The following is an 18,737-nucleotide window of genomic DNA, read 5'->3' as shown; positions in this document are numbered from 1 at the left end:
AATGAGAAGTAAAGCAGGAGAATAATTCCTTAAACTATTTTTTTTTCCTTGCAGTTTTGACACCAATTATTGGTGTAATTGGTGTAATATTGTAACATTTTTAGAAAGGGAAAAATATCTTTCATGGTTCATCCTCTATTCTGAACGAGTAGATTTTTTCCTTAATTTTTTTTTTTTTTTTTTACACATTATAATTAGGAATTCGTATAATACTTTCATCATGATTTTTTTTTCTCTACCAATAATAAATTTATGAGCATAATTTGAAGCTCAAGGTGAAGCTCTGTATGGACTACCTCAAGTCTTCTCATGGTTGTAAGACATCTGAAAACACAGGAATTGCATGGGACTTAGCACTTGTTTTATCTGTTAGCTGTTTTGGCATTTTTCTGCACATACACATTTATTTTTCTCATGTCGTATACTAGATTTCTTTGTGAATATGACCTATATAAGCTTACCTGTGCATGATTAAAGTAAAAGCAATTCCAAATATGCCATGTAGGTTAATCCATAAGACCCTATGTATGACTCGCAATGTAAGAACAGTAGAAGTTTAACTATAGAATTTGACTATAATGTAGAAGTGGAATGTTTTTAATGTTTATCAGTTTAATCAAGCAAGTGAATACACTTGGTCAAATTAAAATATCTAATTATTTATTCACATAGAAACCAGTAAATTTTAGGGTTCGTAGCACAAAACTTCTTGTTAAAAAAACAAAGCAAGCTATGCCATATAGCTCCTTTACTCTCAATAAAATAGCATCATTGCAGTTAAACTTAAGATTACAATAAAAATTAAACATTCCAGATTACATCGGTTGGGGCACAAAGTGATGAATATAATGAGAAAATCCTTGTCAGAAATTTTACCACAAGGAAATATCAATAGCTAACACCCATATTCTCCAGCTAGAAATCAAGAATATTTTGAGTAGATCTTGGCATAAAAGGCACAAAACACAAAGCAAAGCATGCTTGTGTCATTTGTCACAAAGAAGCATTGACATTTGTGCAACATGGAAAAAGAACAGCATTTTTCCAGACTCTTCCAATATCACAGATACTTAGGGAACAGATCTTCCCCTTAATGCCAAGTGTATGACTCCCAGTACAGATGGCAGTGGCTACAAAAGAGGAGTATATAGAAGAGGATACATCCATACCCTTCCGGGAAATCTTAGCTCATATATTGAGGAAGCTGCTGCTATTGTATTGTTAGTAGTAAATAAATATACTGCAGCCTTTTAATAATACAGCTACTGGCAGCTAGCACTTATGGGAATTATGTAAGACTGGTAAGAATGTTAGCAGTGCTGGAAACCCCTCATAAACACAGGATTACCACTTGCATTGAAATGTCTGATGCCAGTTCCCTCTTTGCTTCAAATTTGCTTGAGATTTTTTTAAAAAGTTGGAGTCCTTGAAAGGATGGACTCTTCAGAAGAGAATGCTGCCTATTGCACAGAGGAATGGCTTTTCTGATTTTAAGGTGCATCAGAAATACAGATCAAACATCCCTGGTATTCCCTTCTGTAACGGGCCATCATAGAAGCATCTTGTTAGCAGCCTATTTGCTATATTTCTATAACAAGCCTATCTTCATCATCACTGCTAGTGTCATCATATTCAACTCTGGTTTGCTTCCTCATCACCTCTAAACCTCTCTTTTTGTATATCTTGGAAGGTGTTGCAGAGTAAGTCTTGAACTCAGGGGACCTGAGAGTGATTGGGGGCTTTTTAAAGGCAGTAGTAGCCGTTTCGTGTGGCCTTCCATAGCTATTTGACTGCAGGTGGGTTCCATTCTTGTCTGCGCTTCCATGAAGGTCAAGGATTTTTTGAGAAAAGTTTGCCCGCTCTGTGTATACCGTACTGGGTAATTTAGCCCTTGTGACTGACTCAGGATGAGACTCTGCTTTTGATCTGAATACATGTGAACATCCAGGCTGGGAACTGGGAGTTGAGTTTTCTTTTAGAGATGAATATGTGTTTTCTTCAGTTGGAGGTTTCTCCCTTCCTGAGGCCTGGATCACCGGGTCTAATGTACCAAATATTTGACTCTCTGACTCTACATTTAGTATGTTTTCCTGGCTTGCTTCTAGATGTAAGGAAAGAGGACCAGTAGGCTCTGAGTTCCTGGTGTCAAGTTGGTCACCTGTGCCTGTATTTGTAAAATCAAAAGGGCAAGACCAAAAAGAAGATGCCATTGAGTCACTCTGAATGTTTGTCTGTGAATCCCCTGGAACTGATTGCTGAAGCGCAAGTGGTTGTGTCACTAAACAGCAGATTTCCACATCACTGCTGACTTGCTGCGTGGCTGTATTAACTGTGGATGAAAAGGAATGAGCTGTCATAGATATTTCCAAGTTTGTTCTTGTGTGTTCCCTGATTTTCCCAGAAATGTCCTGTAGAAATTAGGGGGGCAAAACAATTTACACTTAAAATTTTCAATCCAGAGCAATTCCATCCTCCATAAAAGTGCAATGATAACTAAGTTGACTATATCAGTAGACAACATTTACTTCTGCTATAACTCATATCAACTGAGTAATTAAACATAATGTCAACCTTTAATTATACAACTATGATTATATTTGCACTCTTTCTTTTTTCATTACTGCAGACCAAGTTACTCATCTCTCTTTTGATAGAAAACATTTTTTTTCCTTCCAGTGTATGGGGGAGGTGTATTTTTTCCTTCTTTTTTTTTTTTTTTCCTTGGGTAGGTGACAGACCATGCTAATAATTTATGGATGATGGGGGTTAGGGGTTTGAAGCTGCATTCTTATGTACTGTCTAGGATGATGTTCTTTTCATTAAGATATTTTAATACACATATTGCAACGATGTTTGTGCAACGTAGGGGGAAAGGTTTGTGATGAGTCTGTAAGAAATATTACAATGTCCGAGGTGGTGAGATATGGGTAGGAAGTAAAACTACTTAGTAAAAAACATTTTAAGGATTAGGTTCCTAACTATGATACTGCTTATGCTACATGAAGAACCAGTGCTCATGCTACATAACAGCAGTATGGCTCAGTAGCTTTGGACTTCAAGTGCAGCCAGCGGATGTGTAGGGAAAAGTATAAGTAGGATAAGCATAGAATACTCCCAGAAGCTGTGCTGACACGGCGTAGAACAGCGCTGTTTGCAGCACATACAGATGTGTCTAAGGACCTTCTAGCTAATGCAGCTATTGGTAGCATTGAAACCACAGCAGCACTGGCTTTCACAAGGGGCTAAAGAAATTCAGTTGTGACACTGGGTACACATTCTTCCCACCACTGTGTGGCTATTACTACTACCCTCCCCACTTGTCTAGTTTCAAGCTTACTGTCTCTGTCTCAGGATACTCTGTGCTACATCTACTGGCACCTCTGAAATCAGTGCTAATCAAATCTCTGACAGCAAGCACAAGAAATATCCTTTTCAATTGATGCAAGTTTAATTGTTCTTTTAAAAAAGCTAATTCTAACATTAGTAAGTTTTCATTATATTTTAACCTCAAAAATACCTTTAACACATTTTTAAACAAAATCTGTGATACAAAGTAGTCTCAACTTGAACTTTAAAACAGCTGAATGTAATTCAGGATTTAATTACCAGTATCTTTTTTCCTTTTAAAAAAAAGTAGTACATGAATTAAGGTACAATACCTACTTTTTTATCCATTTTGTCTTTTTGTTTAACATGGTTTAGATTTTCAGTATGGGAAGATATTCCTGAGTTATTCTTTCCTTCTTCTTTCCTTCTGCAAAGTGGCTTGTCTGAGGTGGAAAAAGATGTGTCTTTTTGCTGGTGTAGGTAATTTTCTATTGAAAAGAGGTTGAAGAAACTTTTACTTTGATTTTTATTCCCCCACATGCTAGAACTTACTAAATTTCCCATCATATCACTGAACTAACTTCTATGTTTTTACTGTTTTCTGTAAAATTCTGTTCTAAGCCTGATACATTTTCTCATTTACTTATATATGTTTGGTTTTTGTTTTTCTTTTTAATTGGCCATTACTGTCCTGCAAAGTAATAGCTATTCTATCTGCTATGAATGAACACAAGGTATTGTCCCTGCTTCCAAGATGGTTGTGGCATAAACATCATTTGCATTAATACTGCTAATTAAACAGGGGTGTGTGGAAACACAGAAAGCAAGTCAATACTCCAAACTCATTTCACACTGCAATCATACAATCTTGTTTCAGAAACGGATAAAGATCCATCTTAAAACTGTTTAGGCTTCTAGTGGAAGGTGATTTTGAGTTATAGAATCATAGAATGGTTTGAGTTGGAAGGGACCTTAAAGATCATCTAGTTGCAACCCCCCTGCCATGAGCAGGGACACCTTCCACTAGACCAGGTTGCTCAAAGCCCCATCCAGCCTGGCCTTGAACAGTTCCAGGGACGGGGCAGCCACAGCCTCTCTGGGCAACCTCTTCCAGGGTCTCACCATCCTCGCAGCAAAGAACTTCTTCCTTGCATCTAATGTAAACCTACCCTCTTTCAGTTTAAAGCCTTTACCCCTTGCCCTATCACTACATGCCCTTGTAAAAAGTCCCTCTCCAGCTTTCCTGCAGGCCCCCTTTAGGTACTGGCAGGCTGCTGGAAGGTCTCCCCAGAGCCTTCTCTTCTCCAGGCTGAACAACCCCAACTCTCTCAGCCTGCCTTCACAGGAGAGGTGCTCCAGCCCTCTGATCATCCTGGTGTGCCTCCTCTGGACTCGCTCCAACAGGTCCACGTCCTTCTCATGGTGGGGGCCCCCAGAGCTGAACGCAGTACTGCACGTGGGGTCTCACGAGGGTGGAGTAGAGGGGGAGAATCACCTCCCTTGACCTGCTGGTCATGCTTCTCTTGATGCAGCCCAGCATATGGTTGGCTTTCTGGGCTGCAAGCACACATTGCCGGGTCAGGTTGAGCTTCTTGTCAACCAACACCCCCAACTCCTTCCCCTCAGGGCTGCTCTCAATCCACTCATTGCCCAGCCTGTATTTGTGCTTGGGATTGCCCCAACCCATGGGCAGGACCTTGCACTTGGCCTCACTGAATTTCATGATGTTCACACGGGCCCACCTCTTAAACCTGTCAAGGTCCCTCTAGATGGCATCCCTTCTGTCCAGCGCATTGACCGCACCACACAGCTTGGTGTTAGCACACTTGCTGAGGGTGCACTCAATCCCACTTTCCATGTCGCCGACAAAGATGTTAAACAGTGCTGGTCCCAATGTTTCCCTAGTGTTCCTTTTATCACTGACGTGCCTATAGAAGCTTTTCTTATTGCCCTTGACAATCCTGGCCGGATTTAATTCTATCAAGGCTTTAGCTTTCCTAACCTGATCCCTGGCTGCTCGGACAATTTTTCTGTATTCCTCCCAAGCTACCTGTCCTTGCTTCCACCCTCTGTAGGCTTCCTTTTTGTGTTTTTGCCTGACTTCCTCTTTGTTGGGATGCATCGCTCCTGAGCTTGGAGGAGGTGGTCCTTGAATATTAACCAGCTTTCTTGGGCCCCTCTTCCCTCCAGGGCTTTATCCCATGGCACTCTACCAAGCAGATCCCTGAAGAGGCCAAAGTCTGCTCTCCTGAAGCCCAGGGTAACGAGCCTGCTGTGTGCCCTCCTCACTGCCCTAAGGATCTTGAACTCCACCATTTCATGGTCACTGCAGCCAAAGCTGCCCTTGAGCTTCACATTTCCCACCAGCCCCTCCTTGTCGGTGAGAACAAGGTCCAGCACAGCACGTCTCCTCGTTGGCTCCTCCATCACCTGGAGAAGGTTGTCGTCCCCAACGCATTCCAGGAACCTCCTAGATTGCTTATGCCCTGCTGTGTTGTCCCTCCAACAGATATTGGGGTGGTTGAAGTTGCCCATGGGGACCAGGGCTTGTGAACGTGAGGCTGCTCCTGTCTGTCTATAGAGGGCCTCACCTGCTCGGTCTTCCTGGTAGCAGACCGCCACTATAATGTCCCCTGTCCCTGCCCTCCCTTTAATCCTGACTCATAAGCTCTTGGTCAGCTCCTCATCCGCTCCCAGACGGAGCTCCATGCACTCCAGCTGGTCATTGACATAGAGGGTGACACCCCCTCCTCGTCTGCCGTGCCTCTCCTTCCTGAAGAGCCTGAATCCTTCCATTCCAACACCCCAGTCATAGGAGCCATCCCACCACGTCTCCATGGTGCCAGTAAGATCGTAGCCCTGTACGTGTGCGCATGTCTCTAACTCCTCTTGTTTATTCCCCATGCTGTGTGTGTTTGGATAGAGGCATTTCAGTTGGGTCCCTGATGAAGCTGACTTACTGGCTGGAGTTATTTCTTTTTAAATTGCCCTCCTAATTGTCAAATTCACATATGTAAGTGTGTGTATGAAAATAATTGTGTGTTCAGTTCTGAAAATATGTGAGATGTTTGTATTTTTACTCACAGAACATACTGAAGGACAACAGTGTTTTTGCAGTTCTATGTGGAACAGGTTCATGTCAGAGATACTGCTAACGTTCATTCTCTTAAAAAATAAACATTCAATATATTAAAAAATATTCAAAATACTTACCTTGTACCTTTGATTGAGCAGAATAGGACTTCTTGTACTTCTTAAATTTACAGGGTTGTGATGAATAGCCCTTTTTCAAAGCATCCAGTGTTCTATTTGGAAAACAGTGCCGCTTGCTTAGTCGGTTAATTTTCAACTGAGCATATCCATGTACATGCCTCCCTCTGTACCTGTATTGCCAATGGGTTAAAAAGGGTAAAAGAAAGGGTAAAAAAATATGTGCGATTTAAAAGCAGCCAGAGTAGAATGATACCACATCATCAGGTAAATTTAAGTCTAACAGCAAGTTACTACTGTGAAGGAGATGTTTGTTTCTGTAGATTAAAAAAAAAAATTGGGATTTTAGGCAAGAGACCCATAATTATTTTTTATTAAATTTTTCCTCAGTAAGTTTCAGTAAATCCTTGGTTTGCTAACAGAAAAGGATTCAGGAATAACAGATCCTTTTTCCTATATCTGGAATTTTAAAATAACATACTTCATAAAGACTTGAATTGCACAGGAATCACCTGAGGCTGCATAGTTGTTGGATTTTTTACTTTTCACTTCTTATGTGCTACCTATTCATCATCCCTAATGAACAACACAAGTATTTCAGTGATTTAGAAAACTCACCTAGAATAATCCAACTCTACTTTGTTTTCTACTCTAGCTAGATCCTTCAATAACTCTTAATGATTGAGACTGAAGTACATTGGAAGGTCCCATTCCTGTATCGATAGAATCAGTCACTATACACAATGTAATAAGTAAATCTAAAAGGGCGTGCTTATTCAGGTGTTTCATGTATTAGAAAAATATATTACATTTCATGATTAACGGTTTGGCCACATAGCTACTAATATGTATGACACGAGCTTTCAGGACCCTGTATTTAATTAAGTCCCTGTACTTCTTTGATATAGCCAAATAAATAAATTCTGAAACCAGGGGGAGGAAACAAAAAAAAAACCACAAAAACCATACCAGAAAAAAGTCCTAGAAGAATATCACTAGACTGGATAACACAGACCTGAGTCTTCTATTTTTGTTCTTATGGTCCTTCAAAATTGCAGTGCTGTTTTCCAAACTAGACACCGTGATTAAATTACTGACACTGATTTGTCCACAAGGGAGTCACTGTCTGATTTTGGTCATGAAATAAAATAAGAGGGATGTAAGCACACAATATGTTTTTCTTATTGAAGCAATTCCTCAGACATTCTGCTACCCCACACTCTTGAAAGATTAGAAGCTAAGTCTTCCACTGATATGAACTCCCATTAAATACAGAGCTGTGCTGATTGATACAATGTGCCTTTGATAGTTTTATACTGAAATTCTTCCTGCTTTTTATTTAAACGAATGATCCTTTAAACTACAGATGGTTTTGTTAGTTTGTGTTAAAACTTGATATTTATTCTTCTGCATTCTTTTGTGAATACAAGTTCAGGATATAGATCTTCTGGGGACAAAAGCATCTCACACACTGCTTTTAGCTGTAACAGGATTAAAAACTTAAGTATTTTGGTTCCCTTCAAAGCAAAGTAAATGCTGACAATTTTGACAGATAAGAATAATTTCTAAAGCACTGTGAGAGTCAACTGACCAATCATCATCTTTCTTTGCTATATGTCTGTTTTGCTTAGAAAAGTCTGTACCTGATAGTTAACAATATACTGATTTTTTTTATAAATTACCTTTGTGGAACTGCTGCAATGTGGGAATAGTTCTTTCTGAGAGATTGATTTTTTTCCCCTGATTTTGACAAGGTTGAATTTTGGGGATGACTTGTTATTTTCTGTGGACTTTTTACACCCATTTTAGCAAAATTATATCTGTATCTAGGGAAGCTGAAAACCATATTCCTTACCATTTCGGGGTGACTTTAATCTTTTTCTGTTTGTGGCTCCTCTTGAGTTTATTTGTTGAGAGTTTTTCCTTTTTGCAAACTACTGTTTTCTTCTTTTGCTCTGAAATATTTTTGAAAGCAGCACCAGGAGCTGCTGAGCTTAACTGTTGAGAATATTGAAAAAAAATGAAGTATATGAAAATTGTGAATTACATTAACTGAGAGATTGGAAATCTATGCTCTTTTTAGGTAGCACTGAATAGCATAGTAGTTAAATAACACAATTCTGAATTTTTCCTAGAATTTGTGTGTTAGTTTTTTCTAATCACTTTGTCCATCTACTTTTGTAAAATAAAATTAAAACAACTCACTGCTTTTGTGGATCTAAATAGAATTAGTATATGATATTTCATATTCTTCTTCCTATATAAAAAGTAAGTTTAGTCTTACAGACCTGTTCTAGGATCTGTACAGACAGACTAGTCTATCTTCACTTACCTAAAAAAAGAAAAGCTTTCAAGCTTTAAACACTTTACAGGCTATTAATGCAATTTGGTTTTGTTGATGTTTCAGTGCATCTAAACAATAAGAGATTTAGTACGCAGTCTGCCTTTGACTCCAAGTATCTCCAAGTATAATAAAATCTTGACATTAGTGGTTTACTTAAGTCCTACTCTAATTCAAATATTCATTTAAAATTAAAACAGTGAAATATATATGATGTTACAGAATAATATAAAATATACTCATAAGGGGAAAAATCAAGAAATACAAATACACTCTTCTCACTAGACAGCATTCCTACTGAAATTCTCAAGTGAAAGAAACTTATTCACACAAAAGTATGTATTTTTCATGAATCAAATGAATATGTAACTTATTTTACAAAAACATAAATTGTAAATTCTGTAATTTGTACGAATCTGTACAAATGCCTGTATACTTTTGATAATTCTTTTACTTTTCTAATGGGGGGGGGGGGGGGGGGTGCCAGCCAATTACACCCTCTTGAGAAAGGAAATAAGATTATTAATATTACCTCCTGCATCTGTTCTCCTTTAGAAAGGGATGAAACCAATGTTTTTAAACTCCTGTTTGTTAAGCCATATGCCACAGTCTTGCTAATATTTTTCATTTTGAAAATGGAAATATCGTATTTTGACAGTGTGCATTCATTGCTAAATTCCTTGTCACAGGTATGCATGGAGGAATAAGCGGAGTCTGAATTTCCCTTCTGCTCAGCAGGCAGAGGACGGCTTCTTGTTAAACAACACCAAGTCAATCGAGGTTCAGCACTTAGTGATGGGAAGGTGCTTTTCGTGCTTGATACTGTTAAACTTCCAGAGTAGCAAGACAGATTATTGTGGGGTAGCACTGGGAATTCTCTACAGTGAGTAGTGAGAGTGTGGCAATAAAATGTGCCAAAAGAATGGCAAAAATAAGCGGGGTTGTCTGTTGAGCTCTGAGAATGCTGCATATCCTGCAGTGTTGGTGAAATGTCCTTAAGAGTGCATGAACTTCCACCTCTGTTCCATCCCACGACTGTTGGCTCTGCACCCTTGGTAGAAGCTGATGTCATTGTCAGAGAGTCACTTCCTGAGCAAAGATGATGTAAAACCTTTCTCTCTTCTTTGATGTCAGCTGATATGAAAAAACCACTTGTATACATAGAAGTAAAGCATATTTTCTTCTTTGGGGTCTGTGTAGAGGAAGCAGTTTTGCTTATCCACTTCTCTTCTGTTTGCCTTTGATAATTTAATTTATTTTTGTTCTGTTTGTTTTTCCAAGCATCTCTTACAATATCCTGCTGCCTGAAGTTTTGGTTATAAAAGGTGTTATCTGCTGTGGTTAAGGTATTTGTTGTTTCTGAATTGACTGGTGAACAAAATACTGGAGTTTTCCAGTTTGCATGTACGTTCCATCGCAGTTCTCCTTTGCTGGCCTTTTGTCTCACTTCAAATTTTAAAGGGGACCAAAATACATCATTAGAATGAGAACTGAGTGATCCGCTGTTGGAAGAGCAGGGGGGGGTAGTTAAGTTGTCTGTCACAGATGTGCAAGGTGTAATCTTCTGTTCTGATCCAAGAAAAAGCGACAAATCTGAGGCTCTCTTGTCTTGTGGCAATTTAAGGATATATTTTGGAGAAAAGGCATTTTGTTGTGGGACTGGAGTTAAATGACCAGGTTGCAGATGATGAATTTTAGAAGACACATCAACAGCATTGTCACTGAAAAGTGCTACTTTTGCTCCTGTTTTCACAAGACATGTTTTGACATCCTTATCTGTTGTGTTGTGCAAGGCAAAAGAGTTGCAATCACTTCCCCTTAATTCAGGCCCTAAAACTCCCACAAATGAAGCTTTTGAGATACCTGCTGAATGTGAAAGAAGGTTAACATCACTATAATTAAGAGCTTTTGTGGGGAGTTTGATTGTTTTCGTATATTCCACATTCTCAGTACTTCCAGTGCATTCATTAATTCCTGCACTTAATTTTTGCTCTTCTGCTTTACTGGAGAATTTCACTGGTGCTGTGGAAAGACATTGAGTGCTAGCACAACAGACTTTCTCTGCTTCATTCACCGCATTGTTTTCACTACTGGGACTAGGGCAGGACTTTGAAATAGTGTTTTGTGTCTTCTCCACTTCAAATTTCAGTTTTTTTCTTTCTGATGGTGAATTCTGGGATTTCCCTGCGCCTTCTTTGCTGTTGTTGCAATGGACCCATGGGGGTGTCAGGGCATGCTGGCCAGTTTCTTTATTCCTGCTATGGTTTCCATAACTGTTTGAAGTGCTTTTACAATCTGATTCAAATGTACTAGATTCTTTCCCAAGGCTTGGTTTTTCCCATTTGCTACTCTGTACTGGCAAGCAGTCATCATTCCTTCTGTTGGTGTTCAGCTGACACTGAGTATTTTGAAGCCTGGACTCACAACTGCTTGGAGCTAGTAATGTGCTGTTGCCAGCTGTGTATTTATCTGTGTCACTCCCACTGAGGTCTTGGGAAGTTTTGCTCATTACAGTATGTGCACTGGCGTTTACTGAATGTGATGTCTCCATTAGGTAGGTTACACTGTCTGCAGTTTCCTCAGAGGACACATTCTGTGGAATATGATTACCATTAGTACAGGTTTCTGATTTACCAGCGTTTAAACCTGTTGTCACAAGGGAGGAAAGACTGTCACTTACAGAGTGCCTGCCATCTCTTTCCTCAGTAGTTTCAGTACTGCTGACTGATTCGTTTGAATTGGGAGCGAAGCTTGTAATATCTGTAATCTTATTTCCCCTTTGTTTAATTTTCTTGGCACTTTGACTGCTTTTCATTTTTTGGTAGATTTTCTTAAATGTTTCATCTCCATACATTTGCCACTTTTCTTGAGAGAACATCTTTAACTTCCTTTGATTGTGTTTCTTATTTTTAGCGTTGATTACTTCGCCAGCCCCAAGCTTTTTAGTCCCTTGCAACTCCTCTGATGGAGGAGTATGATCAACCACATTACTTAGTGGCAAATCATCCACTGCTGTTTGTCTGACTAGAGCTCGGGGATGGCTATTAGGAAAATCCACTGAATCTGCAGCAAGATTGTTGCTAGGCAGCAAACTAGCACTGCCTGTATTTACAGACTGCTTAGTAAGAGAAAGTGGCTTTGAGCAACCTGCTTTGTCATGTACCAGTCTTGTGCCCTCCACAAATGGCAAGGAGTTGCTCCGTGTAACAGGCACAGTATCGATTGTTGTGGAGAACTGGGTGGGAACTGAATGAAAAAACATTGGCTTACATTTTTCTAGGGGTGCAAAGGTAGATTTTGCTGAACAAAGGGAAAGATTCTTTTTCCTATTTACATCACAAGTTCTGATGTCAAAATGGAAAGAGTCTTTGTATGTATAAGGCATTGGCAGATCAATGCTTCCCTGCTTTGAAAGGACAGTTTTTCTGGGCCTAACGTTGTCTAAGTGGGTATCATCCACCACACTTTTGTTATGAGAAATAAGTTTTGAAATGTGTTCTTCCAGCCTTTTTTTCTCAAGCATCAAGGCTGTAGCTTTCTCAGCTGCATCTAGCTTCGCACTGCTTGCAGAGGTACACCTTAAGCTGCTGAAAGCAGTTTCGTTTTCCAGTTCTGTGCTGTGTTCATAGAGACTATGCAACGGGCTGGATGATGCCATCTGTTGTTCTGTACTATCAGAGCGTGACAGATACCCTGAGTCAGTGCTCTCACACTTCTTTAGCTTGCAGTCAAATGGCTTGTAATCCCACTGTTTTTCTGAAGAGGTTGCTTGCTGCCTTTGCAACTGAATATACTTACTGGCAGTTGGAGTTCTTTGCTCCTGTATCTTCTTTCTCTGGCACTGACCATTTGGCAAAGCTCCTGGAGATGATAAACTTTGAGGTTCTCTTTCAGGAACCCCCTGATTAGCCTTTGAACTAAAGGACTGATTCGTTGTTTCATGATTTTCTGAAGCAAATGATGAACTGTTTGTTGCTGGCAGCGAAAGGTCATTAAGAAGTTTCTTAGTGTCTGTGGCAGCACTGGTCTCTGAACTCATTTGTTTTATCTGTATCCCCTCATCTTCACAGGTGCTACTAAGTAGTTTGCTGCCTTGATGTGAGGTGATGCTCTCTGTTGATTTCTCATTTTGCTCCAATATACCACTGTTGTCGGAGTCTGAGGGCAGTCTGGTATTGTTGACATGTGTTTGAGTTCTTCTGTGTTTATACAAATTGCTTTGAGTTTTAAATGCAATACCACAAGTGGTGCATGGAAAGGGCCTCTCTCCTGTGTGAGAGCGAATGTGTTTCTCAAGGACACTTGGCTTCAAACAGTCTCGTCCACAGTGTTTGCAGATATATTTCCCAGCTTTTTTTGATTTTCCTGGGCTTCCAATAGATGCATTTACACAAGAATTTGGTGATGACAAAACTGGTAAAGTGCTCACTATGTTCAATGTTAGAGTTTGTCCAAGTTGTTTCTGAAAAACTGACTGAGGCTGATCTGTGCCTTCTGAAGCAACAAGTGGACTCAGGATTAGAGGTATGTTACTGCTGTCTAGATTTACACAGCTCCTGCCAGTCACTAACTGACGGTTTGGCTGAAAGCATCCTGCCTGGACAGGCTGATACAGTGGTATGGTAAGGGCTTTTAGATACACAGGTTGGGACAGTGCTTGTTCCTGCCGAGGAATCACACTGCCTTGGCTGAGATCTGAAGAACCCTGTGCAGGCTGAAGAGAAGAGGTTGAAACTGGTCGATCTGCTACTGCGACTGTGACTGTAAAACCAGGCTGCTTCTGTGCCTCCATTTCAAAGGTTATCTGCCATATGCTCATGTATCTGTAAGGGAGGGGAAACAAAACAAGTAGGAGTCTTCAGGTAGAAAAATAAAACACTTTCATCTGCTGGACTGGGAAAGTTGGCAATTAAGAATATCACAAATCTTATATATAGGCATTATACAGACAATAATTACTTCATTTTCAAATTAAATTGATTCATCTTTCATTTCTTAGCTAGGAATTGAAGTTCGGTACAGCGTAAAGAACATTGAACATTGCACTTAAAACCTACAATAAGTACCCAAAGTATTAGAAATAAATCTGAGTATCAGATTTGCAAATGGAGGTTCTCAGCACCCCAGAAATAATACAGTTGTGATTTTCTGGAACCATATTGCCATTACATATTTGTACCATTTTTTTTTAATTTAAGAATTTACATTAATAAATGTTATATAGAAACACCGAACAAATAAGGTTAGAAGGGATCTCAGGAGGTCTCTAGTCCAAACACCTTCTCAAAACAGAGTTAGCACTGGGGTCAGATGAGGTTGCTCAGGATGTTATCCAGTCTGGTTTTGCAAACCTCTGAGGATAAAAACTGCACAGCTTCTTTAGGCAACCTGCTCCAAACACAGGACATTAAACATGGCTGCGTATTATCTGTGTTTACCCAATTTAAGTGAGCTAAGGCTAAATAAATTACAACAAGTGATGCAAAATGAAAATAGGTGAACAAAATGAAACTGATGTCGTGTTTTACAAGTAAGATTTATATAAATATGTACCGAGTAGAAAAGATGGTATCATAGGGAAGTAGTGGGATAAATTAAAGCTGTCTTTCATGTAGCCCAAATTAATTTTGTCTAATTAAGGGCAATATTATGGTATACTGCTTATTTTCAGATGCTTTCAATGCCAGATGAAAACATTTTGTAGACACAGTTTTTGGAAAAAGTAAGCCTATTCTTATGAAATCTGTCCAAATATATTCCGGGTTGGTGTTGGTCCAGACTACTTTTTATTTTAACAAAAATTAGTCTTGTCTTTTTTCTTTCTTAGAAACAAACTAGGAAACTATCAAAATAAGCTAGTTGAAAATTATCTTTGGAAGAGCTGATAGAGGCATCAGCATAACCTCTTGTAATTATAGTTTGGGTGAAGATTAGAAGGTGGTCTGTAAATGTTTATTCAAATTCTTATTCAGCTATACTCACAGCTCTGTATCCATTGGCTGTTATAATAGGCTGTTCCTGTGCAAACAGTCATAAAAATCCCATTTGAAATAACATAGTGGCTAACTGTGAAATCTGCAGTTTGTTGCCTTACTGCATAATCTGTAGTGGTGTTTCTGTACCTTCCTTGGATCATTTTAATAGGTAATCATTACTGGGAAACAGTAAAAAAAAATTACTCAAAAATGTTTGACATTTGGACTGGTTCCATATGGCACACACACTATGTTACCGTTATTCAAGGCAAAATCTCAGTTGCATGTAGTTACTGAGAATTTTGCAAGTAATTAACATAAAGGAGGAATGGCAAACTCAGTGTAATTGGTTTTAAGTGTTCCTCTGTTACTATTAGAACAATTAATAAAACTAGTAAATTGATAGAAAGTTGGATGGAGATCCAAGAGAAGTTCTGTTATTTCACAACTGAAAATGATAGCGTCTCACTCAGATCACACGCAAAAATGGCAAAATAACTTTCTATTAATGATCAAATGGAATAGGTTAAGGTCGATGAGTTATATGCTCCATAATAAATGTAATTAGCATCTTAATAAATAGACTAGGAATTCAAGTAGTTTTCATAGTGAATGTATGCACCATTGAAACTGAAAGGTAAAGCAACCCTCTTGTTTATTAGTCTTCTGCAAAGGAAAAAGTTTTGCATATTAGGATATTGCCTTTAATCCGACTGATTATTTCCTCCCTATGTGTAGCTCATAATTCAACTGTAAATACTTGTCTCCTTGAGCATCAGAAAACTAATGTACCAAGAACCCAGTAGCTATTACTCTGCGCTCCTCACTCTGCACCACTTGTGGAAGTTCTTTTGCTGGCTGGCAACTTGGGTTTCACAGCCAAGGCTTCTTCCAGTTTCTCTTTGATCTTCTCTGCTTATTGCAAGAATTGGAAAAGTGGAGGAAAAAACAGCAATGCAGTCTCTGGGATGTGTTCTCTGACTTTCCTTCTGGTGACAAGCAAGGCCATTAGCTTCTCTGCATGCATCAACAAAACTGCTGATGAGCCACTAAGTAACTGAGGAGCTTGCTACCAACTGCTAGTGGGCTCAGGGTTAGACCATTTATGGGAAGGGTTAGCAGTGCCTGATGGGATTCTTTGTCCTCACCCAAAGATTTTAGTGTAACAAAAATCCTGATCCGTGCACTGCGATGTGTTAGATTTTGCCTTTTCTCCTTTCTTGTGAAATTTATAAATCAAACTCAGTTATCAAGCATGGACTTTTCTTGTCCGCTTCAGAGATTTCTACATGGAACAATCACTGAAGTGGCTTTGTAATATAGGTATTGAGTCTATTGATGAAATAATGTTGAAAGAATGTGGCTCATTAAAGGAATTAAGTTATTATCCATATTCTGCAGTGTGGTTAACACTGTGGGCTAAAAGTGGATTTCTCTAATTTGCCAAGTGAGGTCATAGACATTTCAAGTCCATTTAAGATGGTTCTTAAGCTACACAGTCATTTTTATAGCAATTTAAACACAGCATACAATAAAAACGGCAGCAAGTGATAAGACATGAGCCAATGATACTCATAAACTAAGCATGCAGTAGTTTTTCCAAAGATGTGAAAATAAAGAAAAGTTGAGGGAAAAAAATATGCTGCAGAGACAAGACTCAAAGAAGAAAGGTGAAGTCTGAATTCCATGTAGCTACAACATCTAACAAGTACCACATCAGATGAAACAAGCCGTAAGTATCTATGCTCCCCTCCTTCCCCTGGAGAGAAGAGTGAAAATGTGGAATTTACATTTCCACCCCAATAAGCCTGCTCCAGTGTCACAAACTATGTTCTCTCTTTGAATATCCTTATGTGCATGCATAATTGATGGGCCCTTCAAGGCCAGCCTGTAAGTTAGTAGGACTTGCAGTGGGCAGATGTTTTTAATATGAAACCTGTAGTTCCAAAGTACCAGACTCTTTGTGTAATTTCACTTATTCTGTTAAGTTTCTGGGGCCCAAAATACAATGTAGTCCTGAGAATAATTTCAGTGCTCTGTAATGTTCTACAAAGAAGATACGTAACTGATTACAGAAAAATTAAAGGAAAGTTTTAACTAGTGCTGAACAATTAAAATAAATGGTGATACACAATGTCATTACTTTTAAGAGTTTAATAATAGATTTCTACCAGCTGTGGTAGTTTTCTGCTTTTCACAGCAAAAAAAAGATACTTTCTTCCTAAGTGAAACTTCTGTGGCTTGTATTCTACTGTGGCAAATACGACCATAATTTTCACATCTGTCATTTATATACAAAACAAGCCACTGTATTTTTTTTACATTGACAAAAATAGCTTATCTCAAACTAATTCTACCCCACGGCTAATTCTGCGTAGTCCTTGCTTAAAGTAGAAAAAATTCCTTTGTTGATTATCCCCCAGGCTCTCTTACTGAGCATCTACGTGATGTTCTGAGCTCAATTTATAACATGTGGCATCAAACTACTAGTATAAAAACTTGATCCTAATTAGAAAAGAAAAAAATTCCAATAAACAAAACGAAAAGCAGAATTTGGCCAGTCCAAAATTTTCTAAATTAGTTTCTTAAGCTCTCAAAATTGGTCAATAAGATTCTGTTTGAATACAATTATTTTGTTCCTAGTTTGAATTATACCTTCAGGTACATACCATAGGTAGGACTGTGGAACACTGAAAAGTCAAAAAGTGGAGTACTTTCAGATGACAAATCAGGGTAGTAGAAACTGTCTTATTCTGTGTATAAGTATAAAGTATTTTAATTAGAGGGGAGTGGTATAAAAAACTCTTTTTAAATCCAAAGTGTTCCTCTTTTCTATATAATTTTTTTCTGAATTCCAAATAGATTTCATAAAACTTGCTTCATTTTATCAGCACTGTTATAATAATCTTGTATTATACAGCCAAAAGATTTTTGTCTTCTGCATGGCACATGTGAATGCACTGTCAATTGCCCATCATTATTAATAAAAACATTAAATAAACATGTAACTGCTTATTTCCTCCACTTACATATAATTTTTTGACACACCATAGAGAGGATCATCATAGTCTTTAAGCAGATGCAGTACTCAATCCCCTGGCTTGGTCTACAGGTATAATCTGTAGACATGACAGAATTAGTTTATTTTTGTAACCACACAGAAGCAGCTTTTCAACATTCTGAACATACATAGTATGCTATATGACACTAGAAGTCTTTGCCTTTTTTAAAAGCTTTCGGTGATCCCTACCTTAAATATAAAAACAGAGAGCATACAGAAGTAGAATCCTCTTTAGTCTAAATAATTTTAGCTCACGTACCTTTTATTAAGCCAGGCATTTCAGCAAAAGAAGTCTCATTTCTGTCAATACTTGATGCAAGCAGAGAGAAACGAGGACAAAGACTTGAAACAGATTAGAAGTAGGAAGTTGGTTTTTTCTTTTTTTTTTTTTTTTACATTGGTGTCACAGTAACAACCTTCAGAAAACAGGAAGAGATGAAACAGAAGAAAATGAAGTAGCATTTCAATCCCTTTGTATCCTTTATCATTATTCATGTAGGAACCTATAAACAGAATCGGCTGCCTTTGAAATGTAAGCATTTTGTACACTGCAGTCAATTGTATCATTCAGTGAAATACACTGACACAAGGGTAGAATTTTTTTTCTTTATACCCCTAAAGGTAATTTGCTTATAACTTTACAATAAAGATCTCTCTAAAAATGTGTTGGAAAAGAAAACAATGGTGAAGACAAGACACTTGCTACATACGAAATGCTAAACTTAGCCAGCATGGGTACTGTCCACCAGCTTGTCCTAATGGTGCCCTGCGGTAGGACAGAAAGCAGTAAACAGGAGGGAAAATACTTCAAGAATGTTAAAAG

General features: G+C 38.5%; 1 protein-coding gene across 2 annotated transcripts; it reads right to left on the bottom strand.

The window, feature by feature from the left end:
• Window positions 1–245: 245 nt before the first annotated feature.
• Window positions 246–18,310, bottom strand: ZNF831 (zinc finger protein 831). Of its 2 annotated transcripts, none has more exons than XM_049817032.1 (6): window positions 18,174–18,310; window positions 9,411–13,701; window positions 8,393–8,535; window positions 6,541–6,710; window positions 3,664–3,815; window positions 246–2,408 (listed from the first exon to the last, which is right to left on the bottom strand). In XM_049817032.1, exons 2-6 carry the CDS (start codon window positions 13,695–13,697, stop codon window positions 1,581–1,583), a joined length of 5,580 nt encoding a protein of 1,859 aa, XP_049672989.1. In that variant the 5' UTR covers window positions 13,698–13,701; window positions 18,174–18,310; the 3' UTR covers window positions 246–1,580. The 2 variants fall into 2 exon arrangements, with proteins under 2 accessions (XP_049672989.1, XP_049672990.1); XM_049817033.1 differs by having other exon boundaries at window positions 2,175–2,329.
• Window positions 18,311–18,737: the final 427 nt, after the last annotated feature.

This window comes from Accipiter gentilis, chromosome 14 (genome assembly GCF_929443795.1).
Source record: "Accipiter gentilis chromosome 14, bAccGen1.1, whole genome shotgun sequence".
Lineage (NCBI taxonomy): Eukaryota > Metazoa > Chordata > Aves > Accipitriformes > Accipitridae > Astur > Astur gentilis.
The sequence above is the reverse complement of the archived record's forward strand: the minus strand, read 5'-3'. Positions and strand labels throughout refer to the sequence as shown.